Here is a 27,998-nt window from a genome sequence, read left to right as displayed (position 1 = left end):
CACTTCCAGTCTTGGCGGCGGATGAGGCCAAGCTCGCGGACCCAGGTAAGCTGGTCAGAATGCTGCAGTCGCCAAGCCCCGCGGGCACGTCCCAGTGACTCAGCCCTTGCCGGGAAGGGGGAGTCCGCCCCGCTCCCCAGAATTTCCATACAACAGACTGATCCGGGCTGGCTCCCGGAGTTCCAGGCCGAGCCCCGCACCAGGCTGCGCGGCCGCGGGAGCCGGACCCCTTCCTCCCGGCCCGGGGGCCCCCCACTTCCGGCCGAAGCCACCTGGCCTCATCGCGGGGACGCGGCCTCGGGTGGCGAAAGCCCTGGGGACCGCAGCGGTCCTGGCCTCGACGGCGCCGCGAGGACCTTTGAGCGTCGTAAGTAGCGACTGCAGGGACTGGGGGACACCAAGGAGAGGCCCCGAGTCCCTAGCTCGGGCCCCGCGTCCCAGCCCCAGCTTCAAGCCCGGGCTGGAAGGCGGGACCGGGAGAACAGGCCCGGCGCCACCGTCGCCTCCCTAATTGCTCACGGCCCCTCGTGGTGGGGAGCCCATACTCGGCTCCGAGGAGTCCTTGGTCTAGCTGTCACCACAGCGGGCGGCCCCACCTGATCATTCCCACGGGCCCGCCCACCCCCACCCAGCGGGCCGCAGGCTCCATGCCCTCCCCCATCCTCGGGGACCTGCTCCCTGGGCGACGCTGAGGGTCCCTGAACTCCCCTCACCCCGACTCTCTGGCCACGGCTCCTTCCTAACCCCGGCCCTGAGGAGGGACCCAGCTCACAATTCCAGATGTGTCGCCGGGCTGCCCCCGCCGGGAGGGGCTCCCTGTCTCCCCTTTCCCGAGCGCCCGTAATTTGGAAGGCCTCGGATTCCAGTCTGGAGCCAAGAGAAAGGCTGAACTCGAGAAACTCTCTTTGCCTCCAAAGTTGGGTTTCTGACCAAATTCCCACGCACGGCTGGTGGAGGTGGGGGAATTAGGGCTGCTCTAGGACACGGGATGCTAGGTGGTCACTAACCGGATTTCCCGGAGGGACAACTTCTGGTCTGTGCCCAGGCTTAGGACCCCGGGGCAGAGACCAAGGGGGTGGGCAAAGGGTGCCTGAGAAACTTGATCACTCCCACCTTTGGGACAACGAGATTTGGGGGCCACAAATATTCAGACAATTGGCTCGAGGTGGTTGTGGTCACCATGGTTTCTCTCTCTCTCTTGTTCTCTTGCTTTTTCAAAAACTTTCGCAGAGTTTAGGACAGGCAAAGGGGAACGCGCGCGGCCCCTTTTGCACGCCCCCCGGGGCGCTGAGCCTGGGAGGGGGGCGGGGATCTGGGGAGACTGGGCCCAGCTCCGAGAGCGCGGAGGAAACGCGCGGAGCCGGCTTCCTGTGGGGGCTCCAGCCGCAGCGCCCCGCGGACAGACGTGTCCCGCCCAGGCAGCGCCGAGCCCGGCGCGGGGGAAGGGACGTGGTGGGGGGGCGCCTGGGAAGGCGAGGAGGGGGCGGGGAGAGGGTGGGCCGGGGAGGAGGGGAGGGAAGAGGAGAGGCAAGCAGGGGAGGAGCGAGGGGGCTACAGGGAAAGGAGGCAGACGGAAGCGGGCCAGCGGCGCGCGCTGGCGCCGAAATGGGAGAAAGGAGCGAGTGAGAGGGAGGGGCGCGGAGCGACCGCAGTGGAGCCGAGTTGCCCCTGGGCTGGGGCGCTCGCGGCCGTCGTGCATGGCAGGCCCAGCGCAGTGATCCCCGCGGCGCGAGAGAGCGGCGCGCAGCTCGCACGAGTAAGTCGGTCGGGGGCCGGCCTGGGAAGGGATGGGCGCACGGCTGCCGCTGGATCGCCCTCTGCCCGGCCCCCTTTTCCACTTTCGCGCGCGCGGGGGCCTTCCGCTCCGCCCGCTGAGCCCTGTTTCCCGCAGGTCCCGGGCCGATGTCCCAGGTGAGTGGCCAGCGCCCCCCTCACTGCGACGCGCCCCATGGAGCCCCCAGCGCAGCCCCCGGCCCAGGTAGGACCGGGGATGGAGAGCTAGACTGGACGAGAGCCGGGTAGGGGGTTGGGGGCGGTGGTCATTCTCCCCCCTCCTCCCTGAGAAGCGGGGAGAGGGTTCGGGGAAGCTTGAGTGGAGGTGGAGGCGAGGAATCTGGGTATCGGGGACCGGGTCCAAGGAGAGTGGAGGGCTGAGGCGATGGGGGTAGGGCCCGAACGGAGGCGGTGGCCGCGCCAAGTTGGCTCCAACACTCCCCACTCCCAACACCAGACACACACACGCAGTGTCTGTCTGTCCGTCTGGGATTTGTGTCCCAGCCTTTTCTGCCCAGTGTGTAAATATTTATGGGGGCCTCAGGCGGTGTGGGGGTGTCTGAGTCTTTCTCTCCTTCCCTTCCCCCAACCCAGCCAGAGCCTAGTGCTTCCAGAAAACTTTTGTCCGACAGGACCCGGCCCCTCCCCTCCTTGCCATATCGTCTCGCTCGTCTTCCTCCCCACCGGGGCCCGGCCAGTCCCCACCACCTCTACCCTGCAGGGACGACACACACACACACACACACACACACACACACACACACACACACATACACACACACACGTTTTATCTCCTTCTCCGCCTCTGTCTTTCTCTCTCCCTCTCTCTCATTCACTCTCCCCAATCAAGTGCTCACCACCCGAGTGAAACACCCCTTCCCTCAACTCACAGGGTCTGTAACCTCCCTGGGATTCCTGCAGGAGCCTCCCAACCCGGGAGGGTTTGTGACTTCCTGAGGGGGTCCAAGGAGGGGGCAGAGGGGAGTCCTGGGGCTGTGGCTCTCAGTCAATCCCCTCACCGTACACATGTGAGCTGAGGCTCACAATAGACCACAGGGACAGGGAGAAGTCAGGAACATCTGGGATTTGTTGCGGGGGGCTGGAGGGGTTGCATGCAGGAGTACAGGCCCAGATTTCATGCCTTTACTCCTAGCTCTAGGTTAGTCTTATCTTCTGCCTTCCTCTCACCCAGCCCCATTCGCCCTTTCTCCCCTCTTTGAGCCTCTGAATAACGGAGGTCTGGTCCTGGACCTCTGACACTAACTCCCTGCATGGCCTTGGACAAGTTCCTTCCCCTCTCTGGCCTCAGTCTCCATATCCGCCCATGGGAGCTGGTCTGCCCATTTGGAGAGGCCCAGGTCTACCTGGTGTAGATGCTGGCCCTTTGGAGACCCAGGGCTGTGGAGGTGCGGGGTGGGGCTGGGGGTCTCCTAGAGTGAGGACAAGTGGGAGACGTTTGGTCAGGGGCCGGCATGTACGTGAGACTAGTGTGTCTGCTGTGCATCCCACCAGCCCTCAGATTCCCCCCTCTGTGGGGACCCTGGAGTAGGGACTTCTGGGGAATAAACTTCACCAAGAACTGGGCTCCTGCAGCCTGGAGAGAGGGCTAGGGGCAGAGGCCTGGGAAGGCTCTTTCTCTGTCCCTCGCCCCTCCTCTCTTTCTCAGCCTCCTGCTTCTCTCCAACTCTCCCATTCTTCCCCTGCTTATCCATTTTCTGTGCTCTCGCCTCCACTCCTTCCTTCCAAGATCCTCGCCCCTGTGTGACCCATTTCGAGCCCCAGTAGGGAAAGGAGGGGCTGAATGTGCTCAGGGCAGGGGCAAGGGCCAGAGTGGGCCACTGGGAGGGTTAAGCCCTGGGCTGTAACTTGAGGCCCCCCAGTGCCCCAGCGAGCCCCCTCCCCAGCCTGGGCTGGGCCAGACAATGTGGCTTTCATAACACGAGAAGGCCTGGCTCTGCTGCCTTGGGAGAATGAGCCTGCTGCCCAGGAAGCCCAAACCGCAAGAGACCCAGCCAAAACCCCACAGACGCCTAAATCGGAGACCAGAATCCCCCACGCTCCCTGCTGAGCACTGACGGAACAGCAAGGCCGAGGCCCTGCTGGCAAGATAGCCAGGGAGTAAGTCAGCCCCTCCCTCAGCCACCCAAGATGCAGACAGGGGTGCAAGGGGACCCAGGGCAGCTCTGGTTGGGGAAGGTGGCCAAGCCCGCACACCCTTGGCTCCCCCAGTGGCCTCTTCCCCATCCAGCCCCGAATGCCCCAGGAGCCTGGCTCCCTAACCCACAGATTTCTGTCCAGCACTGTGGTGTCACATTCCTGCTCTTGGTTCTAAATTGAATTTCCTGGGGAATTGGAGCCTTCAGACCTAAAATAAAACCAACTGGACCCAGCCTAACTGGCCATCTCAGGCCCTCACAAGTCCTTAGCCTGGTGACCTGAGCCTGTGACCTGTGTGTCACAAGTGTGTATCAAACGAGTCCACATTCTTGCCTTCTTGGTGCTGGGCGCCAACCCTAATCCTCACCTTCTCATTCTCTCTCCTCCTGACCTGGGGCTCCAGGCCCCAGAACTCAATCCTCAGCAACAGACATTTGCTAAGTGCCTACTGGGGGTGCAGAGACAGACTGGGGCTGCAGTCTGATTGAGGACCCGCACTTCACTCCCTAGTTACGGTTTACAGCAGGGAACCCTGGATGCTGAGTTCTCAGTAAGTGGCCACTCCGAGGAGAGACTATTGGCTCGAGGGTCAGGGAAGGCTTTCTGGAGGAAGAAGTGAAACTCCAGCTGGGTCATGAAGGATGAGCTGGATTTGGGGAGAGGGGAGAGGTAGGACATTCTGATCAAGGGGAACAAGATAAGCTTCCCCTTGATGGGGAAGCTTGGATGGATTGGGCAGAAGGCCCTGTGGTAGCCTGGGGCCATGGAGAGGTCGGCCAGCCTGGAACATAGGATCCTGGTCCATTGAGTAGGCTGAAGATACAGACCAAGGCCTTGAATACCAGGCCAAGGATAGGTTGGAATGTGGGGCTTTGGTCACTACTCTCTGAGCAGATCAGACCCTGGCCCTGTCTCTGCAGAGATGGTCGGAGCTCCAAAGGGGAAGGCTGGGTCCACTGTCCACGAAGACACGAGAGGGCTCGGCTGGAGGCACCAGGCACTGGAGCTTGGGGACGAGGGCCCAGTGGACACTTTCCAGGCTTGGAATGAACCCTTCCCACCTGGAAGAGGTCCCCCGAACTCCTTCTCCATCCAGGAACAGCAGGCAGGCAGAGGGAGCGCACAGGGTCCGGCTGAAGTTTGAGTCTCTCTGCTTCGCTCTCGGGCTTATGGATTTAAACGTGACTTTTCCACCCTAGAACTCAGGGCATTGACCTGAACCTTATCCCATGTTAGGGATGAGAATATGTCGAGGCACACGGGCTCTTGCCTTTCTGTGTTTCCCCCTTGGAGATGGGGACTCTTGAGAGAAGTGCAGGGCTAGGGCTTCTGCTCAGAGACGCCACCAGCATGGCTGGCCCGCCGTGCACATTATTATTTTGTTTAAGTTTATTTATTTATTTATTTTTGGCTGCACCGTGCTGCTTGCAGGATCTTAGTTCCCCAATCAGGGATCGAACCCGTGTCCCCTGCAGTGGAAGCGCGGAGTCCTAACCACTGGACCGCCAGGGAATTACCCCCTGTGCACATTAGAAAAAGGTGGCTCTGGTGGGGCCCCAGCCAAGGACTCCAGCCCCACCCCGACCCGGGGCAGATGCCTTCACACACAACTTGAGTTTCTTGTCCACACAGTGGCCCTTGTCCTTTGCTGGCCTCCCATCCTCCTGGAGTTTCTCCTCAGAGATGTTCTCCCCTCTGTGGCTGGGCAGGGGTCTCCTGGTAGCAAGAAGGAAAGCTGGGCTCTTTCCGTCTTTTGATGGTTGAGCACGTGGGCCCCGCCTCTAGTCTGGTTTTTCGGCTCCATGTGCTTGCAGGGAGAGCCATTTCTTCTCCAGCATCTTGGCGTCGGGGCCCCTGGGCAGCATGTCACCCGCAGACCAGGTCCTCCTGCCACTTCTTGCTCCTTCTCTGCCTGCTCCCACATCTCTGGGCCCTCAGCACAGTTTCCTCTTCTGCCCTCAGCGCTGCTCCCCCAGTGTCTGCTGGGTCCCCTCCGCAGCCCTCCCGGCTCCAGGAGGTCTGTCCCTCAGTGTTTCCAGGTCAAGATGACTGGACTGGATTTACTTTCCCCCCTGGTTTCCTTCCAAGGTCTGATGCTCACCCCCAGAATGGCAGGTTTCCTGCAGGAGGGGCCTCCTTGGGACTTTGTCTGTGCTCTCTGTAATTTCCTGTTCCCACCAGATTCAAGGTCACCAGCCCTGTAGGTGACTTAGGAGAGACTACCCAGAGAGTGGCAGGCCACATAGGGGTAGGAGGGCCCAGGTGAGGACCAGTCTCCTAACTCCTAACCAGTCTTCCTCACCTTCCTCCCTCTTCAACCCTGGGGGCCAAGAGGCTGCAATCCTGGCTCCTTCCACTGCAGGACTGACAGTGTCACCTCTGTGTGCCCTGGTGACCTCAGGAGAAAGCCTGGGAAGTGACCACAAGGCCCACCGTGCCTCAGTTATCATTCTAGTCTCCCCTCGTTCATGCTGTAGCTGTTCACACTGGGCTCTTGGCTTCTGCTGGTTTTCTCGAAAGGTCCTTTTCCCCTTCTTTGCTGACTGATTGATTATTTAATACCCAGCGTAGGCACTGCCTTCTCCAAGCAGCCTCCTAGACACACACAAACACACACACACACACACACACCCCTGGGGTAAGTGCCCACCTTCTGTGCTCCCACAGTTCTTAGATGCCCCTGCTGTAACTCTTGCCCTGCGGTGTATGTGACCGACCCCAACCCCGACAGAGAACTCCTGGGGGAGTGACCAGGTTTTCTCATTTTGGTCCACCCAGTGCTTGACGTATTGGGAGGTGCATCGTAGCTGTTACACCAAACAGCACAGGAAGGAAAGAGGAAAGGAAGGAAGGGAGAGGAGGGAGGGCAGGCAGGGGGATGGGCAGGTGGAAGGGTATGTGAGTGGCCCCCTGCATGCCAGGCTCTGCTGAGTGTTTCATTTACTCTTTGAAACCCTGAGGGACAAGCATGGTGAGCCCCCTTTCACACAAGGTGACCCAGTTCCTGGTAACTCGCCCAAGCTGGTATCTGGTAAAAACCAGGGCTTGGGTCTTCCAGCTGCTGGCTCAGGCCTTTGTCACTACACCACCTGGGAGAGTCAGCGCTCCGCTTCAGGGCTTTGGCAAGACGCCTCTAGGGCCAGAGGCTGGAGCTGGGCAGCCCCCTCCCTTTCTGGGAATTAGGACTCAAGCCGTGAGCCTCCCTCTCCAGGCCAGGTTGGTCGTGACCCTCCACTGTCCTGTCCTGTCTGTGCTGCTGTAGACCAGGCTCTGGGCTGGGAGAGGTGCCATGGAGCAGGTGGCCTGGATCCCCCTTGGGGGTCATCTCTGCTTCCCTGCTCCCCCTCGTCCGAGCCCTGCGATCCTCCCAAAGCCATTTGACCTCTCATTAACGCACAGAGCTCTCAATAGGCCCAAGGAATGGATGGGGCTGGAGGGACCTGCCCCCTGCCTCCCTGGGCACCAGGAGGGGTTCCCAGCACAGAACTGCCACCGTTCAGGAGTGGTGGGAGCCCCAGGCCTCCCTGCACCCTGTCCCAGCTCCCAGCTCCAGGCAGGGTCAATGGTTTCCCTAGGCAGGTGGGAGCATGCCGGCTGCTCTCTGTACCACCCACGTGGGGTCCCTGGGGCCTCGGTCCCCCTGGCCGTGGGAGACCAGGGTCTTTGGAACAAGGATTGTTCAGGGGTCTCTGAGCCCCTGGATCGTCCCCTCCCCTCAGGATGCTCCCATCCCCCAGACCTACTTGCCCAACCTGAATTGATCCCTCTAATGGTCTCCTTCCCTACCCCTCCGCCCCCATTTGGAGACAGCTCAGGGAAGGAACCCCTATGCAAGGCCCTCTGTGCTCTGTGATTCGTTCTGTTACTGTTTCCAAGACTAGCTCTTGTCTCTCTCTGTCGCTGTGGGTGTGTCTCGTGATTTCTGTGTGTGGTGTGTACGGGTGGGCGCTGACCTGTTACTCTCTGGGTTTCATCACCCTTTCTCTTCATCTTTCTCTGTGGCTCCCTGTGTCACTCTCCTCTCCCTGGGCCCTTTGGTCTCTGTGTCTCTCTGAGTCTCTCATTTCTGTCTCCCCTGCTCCCAGTGCGGCTTGGGGGAGGGGCGCCCTCTTGAGGCCCCTGTCATTCCCACTGCACGACCTGGGGGCTGATGGGAGGCCCAGGCTGCACCCTGTCATTGCCCAGCCTGGCCCCTGGCCCCATGACCCTGGGCTTCACCCTTCCTGTCCACCCTCAGGCCTTCCCACGCCCAGTCACCTTTCTGCCACCCTGCCCCACCTCTCAGCCCCCAGAACTTTCCTCCCCTGGGCCCAGGGGCCCCTAGTCCTGCTGCTCAGGAACTGTAGGTGGCTCCATTTCTGCCTTCCGCCCACCCTGCACAGAGGGGCCGAGCCATTCACTGTAATTACATGTGGCTGCCATACGCCTCTTCCAGCCCTCTTGGGCTGTCTCCCCGTCTCTCTTCCTGCCCGGAGCCCCTCCGCCTCACCCCCCAGGGTTCTCTGACTCTTTCTCTTGCTGTCATCCTCTTTCTTGGCCCCAGTTGCTCACTGTCTGTCTCCCTCTTGCTCTGTCTGTACCCCACTCCCTCTCCATCGCCTCTGCCTCTGATCTCACTTTTATCTTTCTCTCCATCGCTGACTTTCGCTCAATTGCTGAGTCTCCTGCCTGTCCCGGGCTGTCTGTCACTGGGCGTCTAGGGCGCCCTCCTCCGTGCCCAATCTCCCACATTCTGATGCACTGTCTGTCTTTGCTTCTACCTTCCACTGTGCCTTTGATTCTTTCTCTCTCCATGTCACTCTGGATGCCTGTCCCTGTCTCCCCTTCACTGCCTGTCTCTTCTCTCCTGCGCTGTGTTTCTGACTCCCCCCACTTCCCTTATACCGTGCATCTCGGGCCCTACTCCCTGACGGTGCACACACACACACACACACACACACACGTGCACATGTACACACCCTTGCTCGTTCACGGGCTGTGGTTTGGGAACTTTCTATTCTAGAGTCTGGCACTGTTGCCAGATAGGGTAAGGGCTGTGTAACTGGTACTGAGTCCGAGAATGAAGGCTCACGGCATTCTGGGCCATGGGAAGGGGACCAGGGCTGGGCAAACAGGAGGGCACCAGGAAAATGTCCTTCAGTCGTCTGCTTTTTCCCTAGCCCAGACCCTATCCCTCCTGCCTGGGCTGGAGGTAGTGACAGGATCTGCTCAACCTGCGGAGTCAGCGCTAGAGGAGGGCTCCCTGGAGGAGGTGGCACCCTTCATGCCCCAAAGCAATGGTCCTGGGGCCTCCCAGGCCCTGGATAGCACTGACCTCGACATCCCCACAGAAGCTGTGACACGTGAGTCCTAGGGGTCAGGGGATTGGGATGGCAACATGTAGGGGTTGCTTTAGGGAATCCAATGCAGATGGGCTGGCAGAAATGCCATGGGTGCCTGTGGGAGCCTAGCGGTGGGCCAGGACCTTGAGGTGTGGGCAGTGGAAAGGTGTAGGACGTTGCCCTTTCTGTCTAGGAAGAAGACCTCCACATACAAAATGATTCGGATAAAATTAGTTCAAAATGAGTGTGGACAGGCTCCAGGCAATGTGGTTCAGGACAAGAGAGCGTGAGGCCAGGGCCAGGGAGCCAGAGCCTGAGGCAGCCCAGCCTTCAGCGTGTCAAGAGCAAACCGGCAGGAGAGACACCCGCAGTTGCTCTCTGTAGAAAGGAGCAAAACTCAGCTCTATTCCCAGGTTTATCTCAGTGTCTCCAAGGAAGTCCTGGAGGGGGAGAATTCGCCACTGTCACCCTCAGAAGCAGGGGAAGGGACACCCAGAATCATTTTGTGATTACCAGTAAGATCCGCAAAATCTACGGACACATCGGCACTTCCCAACTTTCTTTCCCTGCATGATCTTACGCACTTTCCAAATTGGCCTGTATTGAGGCAGCAGGATAGCTCTTGCCAAACGCATTTTACAGATGAGGAAACTGAGGCACAGAGACCCACTCTCCCTGAACACAGACTGCGGAGCTCAGGTCTCCTGGCCCAGTGCTCTTTCCTATGCCTGCCTGCCCAGCTGGCATGGCCGAGTGTGGAGCCACCTTCAGCCAGGGCGTCTGGGGTAAGCTGGACTCCCTGGAAGTCAGGGTTACTAAATCCTGCTAGTAGTGCACTGCCCTCCAGACACACCCACCAGCAGAACTGAGAGAAAGAGGTGAATGCCGTGGTCACGGAGGAGGGGGCCTGGATGGGAGCTGGACAGACACCCCTGTGTCTATGGGCCCTGAGTGTTTGCTTTGTGACTCAGCCACCACGACCACTGCCACGGCCATGGCCACAGGCAAGCTCTGTGTCTGCCCCAACTTCCTGGGCCCTTAGCTCACCACATGCTCCCGCCCTCTGGTCACTGTGCCCATGTTTAGGCAGCAGGGCAGGGGGCACCGAAGCTGGCCAAGGACTCAGCCCAGTCACTCACCATGGGGCCAGGAGGTGGGGGCAGGATGATTCAGGCCTGGCCACTTCCCCTGGCCTTAGCCCTGTTTACCCAGATGCAGGCACCAGCCACTGCTCAGGGCCAGAGGCTTCCAGCACGGTCCTCCCCAGAGCCCTGTCTCCCATTGTATCCCTGACTCCCCAGCTTGTCCTCAGCTCCTTTCTCCCAGTCTCCATCCCCTCCCCCCTCCATTTCCTAGCTGTGGAACCTCTGGCAAGTTTTACCCTTCCTGGGCCTCAGTTTTTTCATTTGCAAAATGGGCTAGTAATAGTAGATCTGTTTGATGCTTAACGAAGTTACTACTGGGAATTGCTGGTGGTCCAGTGGTTAGGACCCAGCACTTTCACTGCCATTGCCCAGGTTCAATCCCTGGTCAGGGAACTAAGATCCCGCAAGCCACTCGGTGTGGCCAAAAAAAAAAAAAAAGCACATAAGGAAGTAGTTTCTACACTTAGAGCCCTTAACGCCGTGTGTGTCTGGCACCTAGTCACAGCTCAAACCATGTCAGCTACTAGTTTTAAGAGGAGTGATGGTTGTGATAGTAGCAGCTTATTCCTCAGTCCCTTGCCTCCCAACCTCTGCCCGCTCCTTGCCTCTCTGCTCTCGGAGTCCCAGCTTTTAGCCTCCAGGCTGGTCCCACCTCTGACCCTTCGCTGTGTGACCTTGGACAAGTTACTGTACTTCCCTGGGACTTGATTTCCTCATCTGTAAAAGGAGGATACTGCCCTCTAGAGATACTGAGAACAATTTGCATGCCAAATGCTCCGAACAGTGCCCGGCGTGCACTGAGTGCCCAGCAATGTGCTCCCACCATTACTAAAAGGCCCAGCCCCCTCAGTTAGGGGAAGCGCTGAGGCCCCCTTCCGCTCTCCTCAGCCTCCAGCTCCTGCCCCAGACGCCCACTCCTGCCACAATCCAAACCCAGAGACCTGGCCCAGAGGGAGCTGGGGATCTAGACCACAGGGCCTGAGAGGTGTAAGTGCCCCACGTTCACGTTTACTGAGGGTCCTCAGGGCCAGAGGGTCCCGCCCAGGAGTCAGGGGCCCTGAGCAGAGGGATCCTCGAACTCTTATGACCCCTTCTCAGACTTCCACACACACACACACACACACACACACACACACACCCCTGCCCTCATCTCCTGAGAACAGAACCATGCCATCCAGGTGGGCAAACCTGAGGGAAGGAAGGGGGTGTTTGGAGGGATCTCCAGGGCCAGCCTCCCCACACCCCACTGATAAAGCTGTTTTGTTTCCTCAGCCTGGGATGGGGACCCAGGGTTCCCAGCTTCTGGGGTCTCCCTGCTTGGCCTCCATTTTCCCTTCTCCCCCTCCTCAGACCCAAGGGGCCCCTCAGCAAGCCCTTTCTGCAGGTGCCCCACAGAGGCTGGATGGGGCAGGGAGCTGGAGGTGGAAGTAGCGGGAGATAGGGGGCTGCTCTGAGGAGCCCCTGATTCCAGGGCCAGGGCATTCATCTCCAAACAGATGTTTCCAATCAATCACCTGGCACACGAAGGGCAAAAGCAGCAGGGGGCTTGGCAGGGGCCGAGGTGACGCTTAACTGCTTCCCTGCTGCCCCTCCACCCCCAACTGCCACTGCTCTCGCCAAAATCCCAGGACCCCAAGAGCAGGAGAGTGGATTTCACGCCGGGTAAGAAGGTGGGGTCCAGGGCCCTGAGCCTCTCCCTTTGCCTTGCACCTCTGTCTTTTCTGGAATGAGCACGGACCTGGGAGTTAGGAGCCAGGCTCGACTCTGTGGCTGTTTCATGATGTGCCACTGGGCAAGTCAGTTTTCCTGGGCCTCAGTTTCCCCATCTGCAAAATACAGATCAGCTAGATGACCTGTGGCGTATCTAGGAAAAAAGCAGGCAGGATTCAAGCAGAGCCCCGGGAGGCTGTGCGGGGACCCCCCCCACCAGCTCCCACTTCCCCCATTGCCCTTTCTCATCATCTTCCTAGGCCAGCCTCAGGGGAACCCCTTGGGCTGCACCCCACTAGTGGCGAATGGCTCTGGCCACCCCTCGGAGCTGGGCGGCACCAGGCGGACAGGGAACGGTGCCCTGGGTGGCCCCAAGGCCCACCGGAAGTTGCAGACACACCCATCTCTAGCCAGCCAAGGCAGCAAGAAAAGCAAGGGCAGCACCAAGTCTGCTGCCTCCCAGATCCCTCTCCAGGCGCAGGAAGGTAAGCACCCCGTCTCGCCTCCCTCTGGGAGAAGCCTCCAAAGCTGGCTTCCTCGAAGTCTGATGCAGGGGCCAGCGGCAGCATCTTTGCAAGGTTGCCGGTTAGACGTGCAGCATCTCAGCCCCACGCCAGGTCCACCAGATCTTGAACCTCTGGGTGGGGCCCGGGAGTCTGGGTTTTAACAAGCCCTCCAGGGAGTCTGATGCAAGACTCTTAAATCAGAGAACCTTGCAGAGGACACATGTTGGGTAAGGTAAGGCACGTGTGAGTTCTCAAGGCCAGCCCCTTCTCATGCCTACTCTCCCAGAGTTGCTCTAACAAGAAATGGAGCCATCTGGGCTCGTCCAGCTTAAGCCACCTCATTTCTGGAAACAGAAATTTTCCTTGAGGAATGGACCATCTGTTGGGCGAGAGCACAGCACTTAGCGTAATAAAATCATGCACCGTCAGATGCTTAATTGGGGGCGGGATGGGGGCTGCAAGGTTCAGTGGGAGGTCAGAGCACCCAGATGTACCAGCCATTGTTCCTGCCACACAGAGGTCCTCTGAGGGACTGACCTGGGCAGCCAGGTCCCCCTCCCCACCAGGCATCAGTTCAGCAGGGGTGACGGCTACCTGTAGCCCAGTGATGCTTGACCTTCACCCCAGAACTTTTAAGTAATTTCTGCCCATGCTGGGGGACTCTGGCTGGTCCTCTGCAAACAGGATTCAGTGTACACATGTGCACACAATGTGTTCATAACTTTCACCCCCGCAGAGCAGATTCTGCCCAACAGGCTTGTTTATGAAGGGGGTGTTCATGCATCTGAAGTGAACTGGGCATCTGCTGTGAGCCAGGCACTGTGCTGTGTGCTGGGTACCCAGGCCATGGCCTCATAAAGCTCTCATCAGAGAGATCCAAAGGTAGTCACTCTGCGATGTGATAAAAGATAAATGATGAGTGATAAAGTGAACACAGGGGGCGCCCACACCAGCCCGGAAAGCTGGGGAAGGCTCCGGAGGTGTCTGAGCAAGCCTTAAAGGATCATAGGAGGATCTAGCCGGGGTGCCTTAGCACAGAGGTGAGAACTGGCTAGTGTGGCTAGATTTTGAAGTTCCAGGTGAAGAATGGTGGGAGGTGAGACTCCAAGCAGACCGGGACTCCTGCAGTGGAGGGTACGTAGTAAGCTGCATAGTGGGTCTAGACTTCATCTGGAAGACAGTAGGGAGCTTCGAAGGGTTTGAAGCAAGGTGGTGACCTCACCAGATGTGCACCTGAAGAGAACTTCCTTATCCAGTTTGCGATAGATGGCAGGGGTTCCAGCTGTGCGAGCCCCCATTCCCTGTACACAGGACTGGGTGGGGACGTCGGAGCCTGCATGGTGATGTGAGACTCCCACAGGACCAGCAGCCTCGAGCCAGGGGCCCGCCTGGTCAGGGGAACTGGACACTGCCCATGGCCCGACCCCTGGGAGGGGTGCCAGCCCAGCATCTTGGCAGCACACCAGCGGTTCAGGACACGGGCTGCTGAGCCAGCACCACCGCGTACCAGCTGGGTGCGCAAGGCAGGATCGTGTGTGAATTCACTTCCTGTGTATTTACTCAGCACCCACGATGTGCCAGGCACTGGTCTAGGGACCGTAACAGCCAAAGACGCCGGCCTCTGCGGTGCTTGCCCTGTAGTAGGCGGGGAGAGCTGTGTAAGCCGCGGGAGGTGCTAAGTCCTGGGCGGGGAGGCAGAGCAGGCGCCGGCAAGGGGGTGGGGCTGGGGCCCGGCAGTATAAAAGAGGGTGCTCCCGGAAAGCCTCCCCGAGAGGGGACATTTGGGCAAAGACGGAGGGGACAGAATGAGCAGAGCACGTATCTTGGGGCTGGAGCACCGGGGGGACAGGGGGCAGTGCCTGCATGACCAGGAGTAGCCAGTGTGGCCACAGCAGAGGGATCTGGGGAGGGGCCGTCGGGGCTACTGGGAGCGCTTGGGCTTTTCCTCCTGTTGAGGTGGAAGCCACTAGAGGGTTCTGAGGGCAGGAGGGGTGGAATCCAACAGAGGTTTTTCAAGGGTCCTTCCGGCCTCCGTGTGCGGAGTAGGTGCGTGCGGGCTGGGAGCAGTAGTCAAAGGCAGGGAGTGGCAAGACCAGCGAGGACGCAGTTGCTGTCACCAGGCAAGAGCTGAGCAGAGTGGCAGGATTCTGGAGAGATTTTGAAGTGACTTCTCTGTGCCTCAGTTTCTTCATCTGTAGAGAGGGGCTAATACAGCCCCACCTCAAGGAGTCGTTGCAAGTTTAAATGAGTTTAATTCGTGCACAACACTTAGAACAGTGCCTGGAACACGTCATCCCTCCGTGTTCGTTAAATAAATGACCGAGGGTGGTCAAAGCAGGGACTCGGGATCCAGGCTGCCGGGGCTCAGACCCTCACTCCGCGTAACTCTCCGTGTCTCGGGGTCACCTGGATGGTGGGTCCCCATTTCACGGAGCCGGGGGAGGGCTGCACGAGCGTTGTCTCTGCACTCAGTGAGCCTGCTGCCCGCGCTGGTCCCAGCCCCTGGCCGTCTCGCCTGCAGACTGCTGCGTCCACTGCATCCTGTCCTGCCTGTTCTGCGAGTTCCTGACGCTGTGCAACATCGTCCTGGACTGCGCCACGTGCGGCTCCTGCAGCTCCGAGGACTCGTGCCTCTGCTGCTGCTGCTGCGGCTCCGGCGAGTGTGCCGACTGCGACCTGCCCTGCGACCTGGACTGCGGCATCCTGGACGCCTGCTGCGAGTCGGCCGACTGCCTGGAGATCTGCATGGAGTGCTGTGGGCTTTGCTTCTCCTCCTGACCCGCGGTGTCCCCGGCTGTCACACGAGGCTGGACCGCCCCCTCCCCCGGGCCTCTCCCACCCTCCCCGAGCCCTCTCGGAACCCCAGCCCGGTGAGAGTGCGGTGCCGGTCCTCCTTGCTGGTTTCCCTGGACAACAGCACCTAAGACCTGGGGGGAGGGGGGACCGTTCCTGGCTCAGCTGCCAGGGCTGCAGAACACTGTGAAAGTTGGGGGAGGCGGCCGGGACATGGGGGAGGCTGGGGTGCTGGGGCTGTGCGCTTTTCTACCTCTCACTGCCCCTGTGCCTGCCTCCCCCCTCCCCTGCCCCCAGGCTTAGAGGACAACAAAATGTGAAAAGAGACACCCCACCTGACCTCAGCCAAGCCCCTCCCCGGTCTAGCCTCCTGTGGGGCCTGACCCACACAGTGACCCCAGAGGGCAGGGCTGGGCTTGGGCCCAGGGTGGGGTGGGAGCGGGCAAAGGTATAGAAAAGACTGGAAGGGGAGAGGGAGGGAATGGAGGGAAGGTCTGTTCTATTTGTTGCTGTAAATAAAGATATGGGTCCGTCTCACATTTCCTCAGGACTCATGAGTGATGGCCATGGACCACGACTCTGAAAACCAAACACTCCCACAACCCCCCTACAAAGTCCCCAGATGGATGGGGCTTTCCTGGCCTCTGAGGTCCCCTCCCTTGTTTCATGTTCCCCCCTGAGGGAGGAAAGGAAGACGGGTACCCACGCCCCACCTTTATTTCCTTCCCTGCCGAAGGGACGGAGAAGCCCAGAAAGGGAAGGGTTAACCCTTGGCATAGAATTAATTAACAGCAGATGTGTTCAGGTTTTGATTAATTAATCTCCTGCTGACTCCTGCTTCTCAAAGCCATAATGGCTCCAAGGCATAGGGTGACGCCTATGTCAGTGGCAGAGCAGGGCCTGGGGAGGGGGCAACCCCGGGCCCCCCCGCACAGCCAGGGCTGCACTGGGAGGCAAGTTTGGCCTGAATGGAGGTGACGTGGCCCAGCCTCAGTTGTCCCCCTGATTTCCAGGGGGCCTGAGATAGAAGAAAACTGTCAGGGCTGGCGGGAGCCTCAGAGGTCAGTTGTCCAGAGCCCTTGGGTGCAGGAAGGAGGGGCAGACCAGAGCACTGAGTCTGACCGCGGGGAGGGCTGTGTGGACCAAACCCCTCTCCACCCCATCCTGGACCTGGAGGAAGCCAGGAGGGGTCCAGGGTGAGTGAGAGGACAGCTCATGGTTGGACTTGGATTGTCCTGAGGAGAAGACATGGCTGAAGAAGGCCTTGAAAAGTGGAGACCTCATGGGAAACCGGTGGGCTGCTGCTTCCAGGAACAAAGGGTGGAGAGGCCCTGATGGATTCTGGAGGGGAGGAGGGAGCTCAGGAAGAGAGCCAGATGAAATCTGAGCTCTCTTAAGGAATGCCACATTAGGGAACAGCCCATGGCCTTGGGCGTGGGTTGCAGTGTCAGCAGAAGGAGGTGACAAGAGATGGTGAGAGGGACCCCACCCCCCTCCCCTGCAGCCCCTCCCCTCATACACGTGTACACAGGCCTCACTTTGCCAACACCAAGGTTTTCCAAGGACCACATAGGAAACTCAGGACACAGAGAGGAAGTGACCTCCCCAGGGTCACATAGTCAAGATCAAAGCCAGGAGAGAAGCCCCATTTTCTTGGCCGCCTCCATGTTCATCTGTCTCGAGCGTTTTTTTTGTGTTTTTTTGTTTTTGCTTAGTTATTGTATGCTCAAAGTACAAAAGGTTCAAAAGTCTCATCAAAAGTGCATACACAAGCATTTACCCATATCATTTTTCTTTTTTTTACAAAATGTCAGAATCCCATGCACGTTGCACCATTTTTATCACTTGACCATTTGTTTTGGGGCTCTTCCTTATCAGCACTTTGAAGAGCGGCCTGGAGCTTCACGGAGGGATGAGCCACACATGACCCAGCTGCCCAGCTCCTGCTTAATCCCTTCCATTAATTTCTCTGTTATAAACAAGGTTGCGTGAGCATGTCCTTTTGCACAAATGAGCTGTATCTGTAGAATATTCCTGAAGGTGGGATCACCGGGCCTCAGGGTGTGTGTGTTTGTGACTCTGACCTCCATGAGGGGATGCCAGTCTGCCCCCATGGCTGCGGGGAGCGTCCACTTTTCTGCTGCACTCCTTTGTCCACAGGAGGATGGATGACTGTGGGAGGGCCTCCGTTCAGTCCGCGCTCAACCCAGCTTCTCCCCAAGGCTGAGGTTCGAGGGACGTTAGGGAGGACCAGCGTAGGGGGTTTGCCTGACCCACTCAAGGTCTGGTCCAGGTGGGCAGGAAGGCCCCTTCCCGGCCCTCTCCCCTCCGTGGCGGCCGCTGCAGGAAGAGGCACCTCTGAAGTCCAAATAGCGGTTTCCTGCAGGACAGGGGCTGAAACCCGAGAGGCTGAGCTGGGTAGGGGTGAGACAGAGGCGGAATTCAGCCACACACACACAAACACACACTCTCCTTACAGCCACATACATACATTCCACAAAGACACACACATACCGCACACACGCACACCAGACATAGACACACACATGTGCTCACACACTGCACATTTCAGAACCTGCAACACCACCAGCCCATTCAGCCTGATCCTTGTGTCTGCTACCCGCCCCCCTGCATCCCACGCCTTCTCCACCTTCCCCAGCCCCCGCGTCCTTGCCCAGGTGGCCTCATCTCTGCTGGGAAGCAGACTGCATTTATCTTAGAGGCCACTGACCCACCCAGCTCTGCTCACATGTCCTTCCAGGGCAAGCCCTGGTTCTGGACCGTTCCCCTCCACACCGTGGCCCTTCTCTGTTGGCTCGCAGTCTCTGCTTTCTGACCAGCTGATCTGAGCCGGGTTCTGCTGTAGGTCCTGGGGAAGAGGCCCTTTCACTCTCGGGGCTTCAGTCTCCTTGTGTGTACAATGGAACAGTGATGAGGCTCTGGAAACCTAATGGCGGCCACAGTATCCAGGGAAGTCGCCTGCTTCTCTGGTTTTCTTTCAACCCTGGAGCAGCAGATCAGCACCCCGCTTTGCCCAGGAGACTTCCTGGGGGCCACTCTCCTGCCCTGGGTCGTCTAACTCAAGACAGGCATTACCACATTTGTGGGAAGGCAAGGTGGTGAGGCCAGGCTGAGTTGTCCCTGGCCAGGACCGCCCATGACCCCTGGGTGATCTGGTGTGTTTGCCCTGTAACCGAGCAGGCGGCTGAGCCAGGGGCTGGCTTGTGTGGGGAGGGGTGCTCTGCCCGCCACGCCCCGGCCTCCTGAGCCTGCACCAGCTTCTCCCCATTCTTTGGCACATTTAATCGGCATTCTCTGTGCTTGTACTCAGAGCTGGGTCAACTCCAACTCGGCTTCGGGCCTAGACACCCCATGTCTCCAGGGCAAGGAGGGGACACCTTGAAGCAGCCCCAAGGCTGGACTGCCTGCAGCCAGCCATGCCCTGGGCAGAGGAGGCAGTGGTGGGGGACTGTGGGCTGGTCCCCAAGGCTCAGGACAGCTGCTGCAGACACCCCCCGTTGCTGAGCGGGGGCAGCAGAGAGGACAGAGGTCATAGACCTGGCCCCTTATCACTTCCGTGTTTATGCTCCTTTCCACATTCTGACTTTCCTAGAATGATACGGAGACAGGCATGGGATGGTATCTCCCACAGCCCCAGCCCTCCCCTCCCCACCACCTCCTCCAGAGAAAAGCCCCTCCCAGCCTTCCTTGCCCCGCACCTGGTTTTCCTATCTTTCCCCGACCCTGTAGCGGCCTCTGTACCCCACAATTCCTACCATCCCTGGGTTACAGCCTCATTCCCTTGTGATGCGGACAAGTGTCCAGGGGTGCTCGGAGGCGGGAAAGAGAGGTATGTTCACGTGCTGTGTCTCAGGCATTTCTCAGTTTTGCCACCTCAGGGGGCCCAGGGAAGGCAGTAAGGCCCATCTCTGGACCAGTCACCATGTCAGGGGACAGAGGGCTACAATGAGCCAGGCCTCTGTGGCCAGAGACGGTGGGTTACGTGGCTGCCCTTCCAGAATCAGGTGGGCACATTTCCCAAAGAAATAGGGGTGCTGTGACAAAAAGTGGGGGCGGGGGAGGATGGCAGATTAAAACAACAGAGGTCACTATAGGTGGGTCCAGAGGAGGCACCTGGGTTGGGGAGGCCTGGCTGGAAACCTTGAGCTGCACAGGGCATCTGGCTGGGGAGGGAAAGACAAGGACAAAGCCTTTCAAAAATCTGAAGCCTGGGAGGAGAGTGAGGCTCAGTCTCGGGCTCCAGTGGCAGAGGTAAGACCCAGAGGCAGAGGTAATGACACGGGGAGAGAGATCCCAGCCCCAGGCAAGAGAGAGACCCGCCCCAAGGAGAGCGCACTGCAGCAGTGGTAGGGGGACCTCCCGGTTCTAAACACTGTTCCAGGGGAGGGGGTGTCAAAGGGGTCCCTGCCCTGGTGTTGACTGTTGGCAGGGAGGACGGATGGAGGAGGGTGGTTACAGGTGGCGCCCACAATTCCTGCTAAGTCAGACCTTCTGTGGCTCAACGATGCAGCCAGTGACCACCTGATAAGAGAGAAACAGAGACTGAAGGTAGACAGACCGGAGATGGAGTGAGATGCAGAAAAGGAGGGGAAGAGACAGCGAGGCAGACGGGACAGTGCGGACAAAGCATCCCCAAGCCCTGGAGACAGAAAAGCGAAGCAGGGAGGCTGCGGGCATGCGTCCCTCGGCTCCTCCCAAGGTCACCCGCCACTGGGGCTTTGGGGGCAGCGGTGCCCCTCCTTTTGGTCCCGGGTCCCTCCCGTGCCTGGAGCCTCTACAACGCTGGGCAGCTTGGCATTAATTAGGGGACTGGCTAATGGCTCGGAAGATTGGCCCGTTCCAGGGACGCTGCTGAATAGACACCTCGGTGAGATTTATTCCTAATTATCTCATTTGTCTCCCCCCATTACTCTTTATGGCTGGGATTTATGGGGCCATTAATGGGGCCTGGCCAGGCCAGGATGAGTGTGAGCCTTGAGACGCTTCATAATAATAGCAGTAACAACTCTCACCCTGGCCGGATTAATGGGTTCTTGCCCTCCCCGCCCCCTGTCCTTGGGACCCCAGCTACCTGCTGCCTAGAAGTCCCTCTCGCTTCTGGGACCCCTGGTCCTCAGCCACCTGTGGAGTTTGAGCCCGTGGCCCCTCCTCTGCCCCACTGCACCCCAAGCCTGTGTCTTAGTCCTTCTCTGGTGTCACTAATGGGGAGCTTCAAGGTGGTAGCGGGAGTGTCGAGTCCAAAGGTAACACCTCTGGGACAAGGCCTGTATCAGCAATTGATGAGCTCGGCTGCAAGCAGCAGAAAACCCAGCTGAAGGTGGCTTAATCTAAGGACATGCACTGTCTCCTTAACAAAAGTGCAGAGGCAGGTGATCCCAAGCTGATTGGGAGACTCAAAGATGCTGTCGAGGAAGCTGGCTTCCGTCCTTTCACTCTGTCATCCTCATCGTGTGGTCCAGGTCTCCCCTCCTTGTCACAAAGTGGCTACCACAGCCCCAGGCATCAAGCTCACACAGCATCCACACAGAACAGAAACAGCAGAGCGGGAAAGAGAGACCTTCTCCTCCTACGCCTTTCACCAGAGGGGGGAAAAGCATTTCCAGATGCTCCTAACCGGCCTACTTACATTTTTGTCCAGACTGGGTCACATGTGGTCTTAGGTTAACTTCCCCAGAAGCAGGCCCTAGACAAGGCTTCAAGTGCAAGTAGGTTTGTTCAGGAGGGGATTCCAGGAAACATCAGTGGGGGAGGAGGGGAGTGAGACTGGGAGGGAAGGCAGACAATAAAGGGTGTGTCATCGAATTGGTTACCACTGTGGGTGGATAGCACTCGGTCCTGCCTCTGAGGGAGCTGAGGTATTTATACACCAAACCCACCATCACTGGTTGAAGGCTCTTCCCAATGGAGTGTCAGTTCTCTGGTGCTTGCTGCCTGGTTGGGCTGCTGAAGGAAGCCCTCCGGCAAAGGGGCAGAGACGCAGAGAGGCAGAGGTTGGCCAGAGAGCTCTTCACTGGTAATGCCTGAGGGGACAGGCAGCCCCAACGCCTGCAATGCGTGTGCAGTGACTAACAGACAGACCAACCTGGTCCACTGCTGGGCAGGGAGAAGGGGGCCGGCCGTTGAGATCACCACAGGGTCTGCCTCAGCCTTCGCCCCGTCTCTCCAGGGGTGAGACTCTGCCACCAGAGGCCAGTCACAGGGGCTGAGCAATTTCCACATCAGTGTGAGGGACAAACCCCACAGAGAGGAGGTGAGTTTCAGCCCCGGTGCTGTTGGAATGTGGAGCTGTCACCTCAGCCTCCTCTACCAGCTTAGCTCAGGAGGAGAGCAAGAGACGGCCCTTCCAGACCGTTCTGTGGCCACCCTCCCTACAGGCTGCCAGTCCTCCTCCATCCCCATTCCTGGGTGTGGTTGCCCCGCCTTCCCACTGCCACCCACTCTCAGGATGGAGAAGTCCAGCTTTTTCCATCCAGGCACCAGCTTCCCCCCATTTTGCTGTAGGTAGAGACTGTCTTACCTCATGTTTCAGCACCAAGAGCCCTTGTACACAACCGCTTGTACACAAGCGCATCTCCTTTGGCAAAATAGACATGCATAAGCCATTCAACCCAGCGATTCAATTCCCTACTGGTGGCATATGAAAAAGGTCTAGGTACACACACGCTCCAAAAGGCACAGACTAGAATGTTCACCACCACGCTATTCATAGTGACCCCCAACTGGAAACCCAATTGTCCATTACTGGTAGAATGGAAAAACAAACTGTGGTGCAGTCACCTGATGGAATTTTGCACAGCAGTGAGAATGAACAAACCCGACCCAAGGGGAAAAAGCCAGACACAAAAGAGCAGACTATGCGATTATTTTTACATAAAGTACAAAGACAGTGGAATCAATCCGTGGTGTTGGAAGTCAATTACTCTTTCCCATTGTTTCTTCCTTCTCTGTTTACTGTACCTATATGAGATGATGGGTGTTAACTGAACCTATTGTGCTGATCATTTCACAATATATGTTAAACAGTCGTGCCATACACCTTAAACTTATATATATCTCAATGATTTCTTGATAAAACTGAAAAAGAAAACATACCGACTGGGCTTCCCTGGTGGCACAGTGGTTAGGAATCCGCCTGCCAATGCAGGGGACACGGGTTCGAGCCCTGGTCCAGGAAGATCCCACAGGCCATGGAGCAACTAAGCCCGTGCGCCACAACTACTGAGCCTACGCTCTAGAGCCCTCGAGCCACAACTACTGAGCCCGTGTGACACAACTACTGAAGCCCACGTGCCTAGAACCTGTGCTCTGCAACAAGAGAAGCCACCGCAATGAGAAACCCATGCACCGCAACGAAGAACAGCCCCTTCCATCGACAGATGAATGGACAAAGATGTGGTACATATATACAATGGAATATTACTCAGCCATAAGGAGAAATGAAACTGAGTTATCTGTAGTAAGGTGTATGGATCTAGAGTCTGTCATGCAGAGTGAAGTAAGTCAGAAACAGAAAAACAAATACCGTATGCTAACACATATATATGGAATCTAAAAAAATAAAACAAAAAATGGTTATGAAGAACCTAGGGTCAGGACGGGAATAAAGACGCAGATGTAGAGAATGGACTTGAGGACACGGGGAGGGGGAAGGGTAAGCTGGGACAAAGTGAGAGAGTGGCATGGGCATATATACACTACGAAATGTAAAATAGATAGCTAGTGGGAAGCAGCCGCATAGCACAGGGAGATCAGCTCTATGCTTTGTGACCACCTAGAGGGGTGGGATAGGGAGGGTGGGAGGGAGATGCAAGAGGGAGGAGATATGGGGATATATGTATACATATAGCTGATTCACTTTGTTATAAAGAAAAATCTAACACACCATTGTAAAGCAATTATACTCCAATAAAGATGTAAAAAAAAAAAAAAAAAGAGCATCCGCCACTCACTGCAGCTAGAGAAAGCCCACGCGCACCAACGAAGACCCAGTGCAGCCCAAAATAAATGAATAAAAATAAATTTAAAAAAAAAGAAAACATACTGACCGATCTACTTCGCGTCTTGTGACATTAGTTGCTCTGTGAGAGGAATGAAGAGTTTGCCCCAAAGTCTTACTTTCCTGGCGAGGAATCCAGAGAGCTCTGCATCTACCATGCCGGTGACAGAAATCCTATGCAAACCAACTTAAACAAAAAAGGAATGTATTGGCTCTCATAGCTGGAAGGAACACTCTGGTATTTGAAAAATTAAAGAAAGATCTTCAGCAATCGGTGGGAGGTGGGGACCGAATGCCACCAGGATTCTGTCTCTCTCCTTCCCTCTGTCTCAGGTCTGTGACCCCCTGAGTGTTGGCCTGAGCGTCTCCTGTTGCAGACACATCTCCTCCCTGTTGGTGGAGGGGGAGAGAGCAAGGCGGATAGAAGCTAGAGGTGCCAAGAACCCCAGTGAGGAAAAGAACTCTCATCCTAGGAGAGGACTCAGGATGGCTCTCTGGGATCACATGTCCACCCTCTGGATGGATCACTGTTGCCAGAAGCATTGGCTACACTAATTGATGGGCCTGGATCATCTGTTTACTCCTGTTGGGGAAGGGGCTTTGGTAATTAAGAGCCTCATCAGAGCCCCAAGGAGGGGAAGAGGAGCAGTTCCCCAAAGCAGGGACATTATTTTAGAAGAAGGAGAGAAAGGTTGCTGGGAAGACAAAAGAAGAGTAGATGTTTAAGACACATCCACCTGCCCAAGGAGAGAAGCCCCCTCTAAGGGGTTCTTTCTACTAAAAGTTGCCCTGCAGCTCGCTGGTACATTGGGTGAAACCAACCCCACTGCCCAGAGAAGTACTTCCCATTGAAATCCTCCAGGGGCCACTGACCCCTGTGAATGGTGCCTCTTAAAGCCAGACAGTGTGTGGCGGCCCTGAACTTGACCATGTCTGGTTGGACCAGGGATGGGTGGCTGAGTCATGAAGGAAGAATTGAAAACGATGAAATACTTAGTGAAAAATCTGACCAAAAATGTGCAAGACTGGTTCACTGAAAAATTAAAATATTCAATACATTGTTGAGAGAAATAAAAGAAGAAATGGGTAGACTGTGTACATGGATCAGAAAACCCAATATTGTTAACATATCAATTCTTCCCCAAACTGATCTATAGATTCAATGCAATCCCAATCAAAATTCCAGCAGGCTTCTACATGGATATTGACAAGTTGGTTCTAAAATTCATATAAAGAGACAAATGACATAGAATAGCCAAAACAACTTTTAAAAGGAAAAGCAGTTTGGAGAACTTACACTCTCGGATTTATAAATCTACAGGAATCAGGACAAATTGATGGAACTGACAGATGGACAAATGAATCAATGGAATAGAATAGAAAGTCCAGAAATAGGCACATGCATATACGACCAATTTATTTTCAACGAAGTTGCCAAAGGCAATTCAAATCTCAAAGGTGGCCCCTTCCCAGTCCCTGACATACAGTAATTCTATGTCACCAAAACCTGATTGGATGCTACAAAGGCAAAAATACAGATGACCCCCACATCCCTGTGGTGTTGCCTGATGGTTTCCAACTGGATTACCAGCTCCTGGAGCTCAGGCAGCAGGACGGGGACACAGACCAGTGGGAGGCATGAGGAGGACCAGGCCTCCGGGTGATATCGAGGGATGCGGGGTTAGAGGCAGGAGAGAGAGCTCAGATCATCTAGCTTGTTTTCTGGGCAAAGCCCCCAGGACAGAGAAAACCAAAATGTTCTGATAACATATTCCTTCCCCAGATTTCATCCTGGTAGAATTACTGGCCAGTAATTACCTAGCAAATTAGAGAATATACCAGAACTGGTCCCTAATTAGAGAAAGTTGTCAAATGGGAACAATTATCTCTGTTCTGTTTCATTTCCTCCCCCCTCAAGCCAAATGTCTCTGCTTCCCCTCCCCCACTGGGCCTTCCTGCTACTCTTGAGACCGGGGGTTGGGGGCGGTTGAGGAGGTAGAGGCTCCTGTCTGTCGCCACCACTAGCACCAGCCCGGGAGGTAGTACCAGGGGCCTGTCCTGTGTTCCCAGGAGCCCCATGCCCTCACCACCTTGTTTTCGAAGGGCTTGTCTCTTCTCCCACTAAACTACCGGCTCCCTGCGGGCATGGGTTCGTCTTAATTCTCTTCCCATCTCCGGATCTAGCCCAGGGCCTGGCTTCCAGAGAAGGCTTAGAAAAGATTGTTGAAAGGACGACTCTGGGTCCCAGAGTGATAGCCTCCATCCAAGCACAGGGGAGGGGGCTGATCGCCTGACCTCAGCTGCTCTGCCATAGCCCAGAAATGCCATCCTGCCCACATCCCGAGGAGGAAGCCTGGCAGGAGGTGCGTGACTTCAGCCGGCCTCCTGCGTTGTGTGTTGCTGTGAAGTTGGAGGCGTCACTTCTGGGTTGAAGGCTCAGGGAAAGCTTCACGGAGCAGCTAGTGTTTGGTTTGGGGATTTAGAGTTCAGAGGAAATGCCAACAGAAGCAGCACACACGAGAGGAACTCGGTCTGGCTGAATTAGTGGAAGTTTGCAAGAGGGAAGGAAGGCAGGAAGCCACGAAGGAAGGCCGGCAGGCAGGCAGGAAGGAAGGAAGGGTGGAGGGAGGGTGGAGGGAGGGGCGAGGGAGGAAGGGGGCTGGGCTTGTGATAAACCTTCAAAGACCACCAAGGAGTGTGGGCTGCCTCCCATAAGCCTTGGGAAGCCATCCAGCAAAGACACTCCTGGAAGCTGAATCCAGAGTCGATGCTCACGATGGAAGCAAAAGGAGAAAGAGGAGCGGCAGAGGACGGAGGCCTGAGGTGGGGGCAGGGGGGATAGTACAGGAACTAGAGGAAGGCGGCTGTCACCTGTCACGGGGCAGGGATGCCCCCAACAACTCTGATCAGACAGTGAAGGCAGGAGGGAGTGGGGAGTCAGTTAAACAAAAAGCTTCAGCTTCTGTCCTAGCAATTTCCCTTTTAGGAATTTACTCTGAAGAAATTATTCAACATGTACGTGAAGATCTTGAGTTCCATGATGTCTATCACAGTATTTTTTTTTTTTTTTGCGTTACGCGGACCTCTCACTCTTGTGGCCTCTCCCCTTGTGGAGCACAGGCTCCGGATGCGCAGGCTCAGCGGCCATGGCTCAGGGGCCCAGCCGCTCCGCGGCATGTGGGATCATCCCAGACCGGGGCACGAACCCGTGTCCCCTGCATCGGCAGGCGGACTCTCAACCACTGCGCCACCAGGGAAGCCCTATCACAGTATTATTTAAAATAGTATTAACAAGAGAGGGGAAAACATTATGCTAAATAAAAGAAGCCAGTCACAGAAGACCCCATCTTATTTGGTCCCATTTATATGAAATGTCCAGAGCTGGCGTATCTGTAGAGACAGAAAGCAGATTAATGGTTCCCTAGGGCTGGGGTTGGGGGTGGAGGGTGGATTAGAGGGTGACCACTAATGGGTATAGGGTTCAGTTTTGGGGGTGATGAAAATGTTCTAAAATTAGATTATGGCGATGATCAGATAACTCCAAATGTACTAAAAGCCACTGCATTGTACATTTAAAATGAATGAACTTTATGGTTTGTAAATTGTACCTCAATAAAGCTGATCAACTTGTTAAACAGCGCAGGGGGATACTGTGTACTGTGAGGAAAGTGGTTTCTGCTCGAAGCCGTGGTCAGCCCTGGACCCCAACAGAAAATGAAGCCTCCTGCATTAGGAGATGGCGCCCCTCTGGAAGAGAGAGGGACGAGGTAGCAGGGGACGGGAGAGCCTCAGGGAAAACAGCTGGCTGGGAGCTGAGGGTGAGAGAAGAACCCGCTGAGTGTGATGCTCCAAAGATGACTGTTATCCCAAGTCCCTCCCTGTGGACAGCCAAGCAGTTGGGGCCCAGCTGCCATGCTCTACTGCACGGTGGCTCTGCACCCAGCCACCAGGTCAGGTCCTGGCTGAGAAACAGAGGAAGGTGGGGTGCTCAGGTAGGGGCAGAAGAGAGAAAAGCAAGAAGAAAGAACCCAACAGTCTTGGAGTTGAATCCCAGATCTGCCACTTAATTGGCTGTGTGACCTTGAGCAAGTTACTTAACCTCTCTGTGTCCCTGTTTCCTCACCTTCCTCAGAGGAGAGCAGCTGAAGTTACCGGCTTTAGCAGGTGTAGAGAATGGGGTGCAATGCCTTAAGGGCCCCCTGTCATAGGAGCTGTGCAGGGGCCTCATCACTCACTGGGGTGAGCAAACCCTGGCGATGGGGGAGAGCCTCGTGAGGTCGCCAAACCTCCATGACCAGAGTCAGTGGGGGTGGAGCCAGGGGTCAATAAATCACGGATCCCAGAACTGCAGGGGGCACAACAGGAGGAAGAGGGGCTCCCCTGCAATGCCTGATGTCTCTCCTAGAATCCACCTCCCCACCCCACCACCCCCACCTGCCATTCCAGAAGCCTCCAGCATGAGGGTCTTTCAGGCTTCTCTGAAGAAGACACTAATTAAACCTTAATTGACACAGCACTAATTAGCTTCTTAATTACATGGAACCACATGATTAGCCGCTCAGCAGACACTAATTGT

General features: G+C 56.8%; 1 protein-coding gene across 8 annotated transcripts; it reads left to right on the top strand.

Annotated features, from left to right (window-relative positions):
* The first annotated feature begins 6 nt into the window (after positions 1-6).
* MDFI (MyoD family inhibitor) lies at positions 7-27,862 on the top strand. Of its 8 annotated transcripts, none has more exons than XM_089918760.1 (6): positions 119-367; positions 1,892-1,978; positions 9,090-9,272; positions 11,893-12,058; positions 12,367-12,591; positions 15,134-27,862. In XM_089918760.1, the coding sequence occupies exons 2-6, from the start codon at positions 1,903-1,905 to the stop codon at positions 15,534-15,536; spliced, it is 1,053 nt and encodes a 350-aa protein (XP_089774886.1). In that variant the 5' UTR covers positions 119-367; positions 1,892-1,902; the 3' UTR covers positions 15,537-27,862. The 8 variants fall into 8 exon arrangements, with proteins under 8 accessions (XP_089774887.1, XP_089774888.1, XP_089774886.1 ...); XM_089918763.1 differs by lacking the exon at positions 119-367 and adding an exon at positions 1,529-1,756; XM_089918761.1 differs by lacking the exon at positions 1,892-1,978 and having other exon boundaries at positions 7-367.
* The last annotated feature ends 136 nt before the right edge of the window (positions 27,863-27,998 follow it).

Source organism: Delphinapterus leucas, chromosome 10 (genome assembly GCF_059928025.1).
Source record: "Delphinapterus leucas isolate spDelLeu-1000000601 "Yukka" chromosome 10, BTC_Dleu_Yukka2, whole genome shotgun sequence".
Lineage (NCBI taxonomy): Eukaryota > Metazoa > Chordata > Mammalia > Artiodactyla > Monodontidae > Delphinapterus > Delphinapterus leucas.
The sequence above is the reverse complement of the archived record's forward strand: the minus strand, read 5'-3'. Positions and strand labels throughout refer to the sequence as shown.